The sequence below is a fragment of the Petaurus breviceps genome, unplaced genomic scaffold (genome assembly GCF_028583685.1).
Source record: "Petaurus breviceps papuanus isolate PSGF00001 unplaced genomic scaffold, PetGlider_PUasm1.0 91133, whole genome shotgun sequence".
Lineage (NCBI taxonomy): Eukaryota > Metazoa > Chordata > Mammalia > Diprotodontia > Petauridae > Petaurus > Petaurus breviceps.
In genome coordinates this window covers 48,597,588-48,601,522 of record NW_027187419.1, presented here as the reverse complement: position 1 = coordinate 48,601,522, position 3,935 = coordinate 48,597,588, and the positions used below count along the sequence as shown (strand labels likewise).

Genomic DNA, 3,935 nt, shown 5'->3' with positions numbered 1-3,935 from the left:
AAGGAGATGCTGAAACTAAGGGAAGCAGCTGAGTTTGGTGTGGCTCCGGCGAAGCGCTCACATCCCTGGCCAGTGGCGTCCTCTCTCTGAGCTGAGGGAAGGAGTGGGGGTTCCCGCAGCTCCCACACCCGGGCTCTTGCTCCAAGGCTTTCCTCTCCTCTTCTGGAAGGCTTCTTTTTGCTTCCAGGGTTCGGATCTAACATCGTTCGCTGAGCTGGGTGACTGGACTGGATCCAGGGGTTGGATTTGGTTTGAGGAAATTTACAGGATCGAGGGCATCATTAGGAACCAATTGCAAATCCCTGCTGGGAACTTTTTTTTTTTTTTTTTTTTTTTTAACCCCCTCTTGGTAAAAAAATCAGTATCCCTTGGGGGGTTTTTTTTTTTTTTTTTTTTTTTTGGTAACCTCCTCTGCGTTAAAGAATCAGTGTGAATTGGCGGGTTTTTTTTTTTTAATATGTATATACGTAATATACATATGTGCGAGCTAATAAAACTCTTTTCTCCTCTTCCAAAAAAAGGAGCTTTTTAAATGACATCTCCTTCAAGTCAGAGGCACTTTTTTGGGTTATAAACTTTTGATGCCAGACCTCTGCAGCGCGTGCCCAACTGAATCTTAAAGTAGCATCTTGAAGAGAGAAGCAGAGAGAGAGGGGGAGAGAGAGAGATCTGTGACCTTCATCCCTGCACCTTCCTTCTTCTTCTCCCTTTCGGTCTGCCGCCTTCCTCACCCAAGGAACGTGGGGGGGCACGCACACTTTGGATGCTATTGGGAGAATTCGTATCTCCGATGGTGGAAAGCTGAGGCTGGATTTTGGGGGAGGATCATTAGACTTGGAGGAGCCCGGGCTCTTTCTCTCTCCCGCCCCCAACCCTCCCCCCTTTTTGCTCCTGGATCGCTCAGTCCCCTTCCTCTCCCCCCGCCCGCTTCCTGTGCCCGGCTGGGGGGCGCCTGCGGTGCCGCTGCTCCAGTTCAGGGAAGTTGTGGCTGTCGAGGATGGGGGTCGGTGGGTACTTGCTGCTGCCCTGGAGGTTCCTCGTGGTCCTGTCTCTCAGGCTGCTGTTCCTTCTGCCCACAGGAGTGCCAGTGCGCAGCGGAGATGCCACCTTCCCCAAAGCTATGGACAACGTGACGGTCAGGCAAGGGGAGAGCGCCACTCTCAGGTAGGGAGCAGCTCTTCGCTTCTTTGTGGTGGGGGAAAGTGGGTCTCCTGAACTGTAATAATGACTTGTATTAGGGTCTGTGGAGACCAAGAAGAGATTCGGGCCCTAGGGGCTAGGGCACTGCCAGAAGTGTTGTGCAGGCCAGGAGTCATGACACTTACTCTCCAGAAGGTTCAAATCCAGTCTGCTGGAAGGTTTACAGTTTTGCTTGGGCATCGACATTTCCGTGGTCTGGGTCTCTAAGGACAAACACAGCTTTGCTTCATTCGCCTTATTTCAGTATGGGATCTCTAAGTCTGGGACCTTTAGTGGCTAGAGGCTGTGACGCTGCCATGCCTTTTTTTTTTTTTCCTGATCCAATACTGAAAAATTGGAACCAGGCACCATGTGGTCAGAGGAATTTGGATTCTGGGTACCAATTGAATATGATGTGGTTTGATGGATGCTCTAGTGCCTTTTTCATAGGCCAGAGAGCATGTGTGTTTGGGTGTGGTTAAAAAGGGTGGGCAAGGTGGGCTCCATCAGCTATTTTCTCGCCTGGCCCTTTAAGAGTCTGTTACCAAAGCTGATAATATTTAAGTCAATCAGTTGTTCCTGGGATATCTGTCATAATTTCTTAGGTCAGGCTTAATATATAGGACATAAGCAAAAGAAAAAAAAACATGCAGCTTATCTGTAGATAGACCGCTTGTGTTCTGAAGAGTACAGCAGGACAGCATTTTGTTTTCCCTTAATGAGTTACAAAAACACAACTAAACCACTCCATACAGAGAGAATGAGAGATATGCCTGGAATATGGACCTTTGGGGACTGGGTTGGCTGCAGCAGAGACTTTAATAAAAATGCAGCCACCACTTTCCACCAGCTCAGCAGATATCATCTTTTATCCCTTTAATGAGGCCGTTGTGGTCCTAAGAGACAGATTCAGGGTTGTCCCAGCTTAACTGTACCTCACAGTGTACAGAGGGGGAGTTGTTTGGTTCAGTTAGTGACTTTGGTGGTTATGATGAAAATAATGCATTCTGTCTAAGAACCAGGAGTGGAGCAACTTGGCCTTCCTTGCAGGGAAAATAGGATTTACCACCAATTTTTTTTATTTGAAAATTTGTACTTGTAGCACTTTCACATTCAAGGGGCAATTGAGGTGTGAGGTGGAATTATTCTGTGGTATTGCCTATCCTATCCCATGCTTTACCATCAGGAGTTGATTTCTAGATGAACAGTGATTTCTTCACACACCAGGGATCAGTGGCAAAGCTTTATGTCTTGATGCTCAGGCATCAAGAAATTCAGAAACCTAGAGAATAGAAAAGGCAGATGTCTTCCAAACTTTTTGACAGTAGTGGACAATTTAGTCTTGCCAGGAACATAACAACCTCTGGAGTAATCACCTAATTTACTTTGTCCCAAAGATGTGCCTCAGACTTATTTGCTGACTGGGAAATAACATTACAGGGCATAGAGAAGTAATGATGATCCAATTAGAAAATACAAGCAATCTATGTCCATCAATGATAATCTGACTGGAGATCCCTACTGCTCTGTCACTCACCCATTTTCAGGCCCTAGGTGGAAGGATTTCAGGGCTGGGTATAAGAGACCAGAGTTAAGACTTTCCTGGAGTCCTGTGTGTCTTACTGTATAGAGCAAAGTTGTCAGAAAACTTATGAAGTTTTGTTTTCAGTGGTGTAGTACAGGGGGTCTACCAGCAGAGGGCCAGCTTTGATTTACTTTTTTATTAGCTGTTGGCCTGTTTTCATCCTGTCGACTTCTAATGTTCAGCAGCTGTGCTTGGTAATGGGAATAGGAATAAGAAAAAAAAATAAGCTCGAAAAAGCTGAATAGTTGCTTTTTTTGTGAGCCTGGCTGTAGGAGACTTTCATGTTTAAGCAGAACTCGTATTTATTACCTGACTGCACTTTCCTTTAATGTGAGAACATGTCTTAGTGGGGAGTGGTTATTTTCAGAATGTTTGTTTCTTCTGGCAGTTAGAACAGATTCCTTTTCCTCTGCCTTAATATTTTCATAATTTTCTATATTCTTCCATTTGACCACTTGTGTTCTGTTTTTGTCCTTCTTTCCTCCCTTCCCCTGGCTTAGTTCCATCACCTACTTTGTTGGAGCTGTCTTCTTTTCTTTGCTGTATTGTTTATCCACCATTTTTCATGCTATCTAACTCTTCATGTTTTGTGATTTTACAATTCCTGGGTCCAACCCCCATCATCGCGTTTCTGAAAACTGTATCTAAGGCTGTTTGTGTCATCCCTCTACTTTTCTGTGGGTTTCAATCCTTAAAAGGTTTCCCTTCCTTTTCTTTTACTGATTATCAATAGGGTATCAAACCTAAATCAATAACATTGATCATTCTTCAGTAATTTTTAGAGGCAGCTAAATGGTGCAGCAGAAAGAATGTTGAGAGAACCTGAATTCAAATCCCACTCAGACACTGTATGATCCTGAGCAAGTCATTTCACCACAATCTGCCCCAATTTCTTCAAGTGCAAAATGGGGATAATGATAGAACTTACCTCTGGGGGTTGTTGCAAGGGTTAAATGAGATAAATTTGCTTAGCATAATCTTTAATCAATGATCATTTCCTTTCCTCCTTTAATACCTTGAAACTCATGGCTATTCACCAGGGAAAAGCAACTGCATTTTTCTCTTTCTTTCCTTTCTTTCTTTCTTTCTTTCTTTCTTTCTTTCTTTCTTTCTTTCTTTCTTTCTTTCTTTCTTTCTTTCTTTCTTTCTTTCTTTCTTTCTTTCTTTCTTT

At 43.9% G+C, this 3,935-nt stretch overlaps 1 protein-coding gene across 1 annotated transcript in view; it reads left to right on the top strand.

Annotated features, from left to right (window-relative positions):
• The first annotated feature begins 388 nt into the window (after positions 1-388).
• The window catches only part of OPCML (opioid binding protein/cell adhesion molecule like), a 733,671-nt gene continuing 730,124 nt past the window's right edge, over positions 389-3,935 (top strand). Inside the window, exon 1 of the mRNA XM_069079664.1 lies at positions 389-1,164. Within this exon, the coding sequence (XP_068935765.1) occupies positions 998-1,164 (167 nt within the window). The 5' untranslated portion in view covers positions 389-997. The remainder of the gene's footprint in view (positions 1,165-3,935) is intronic.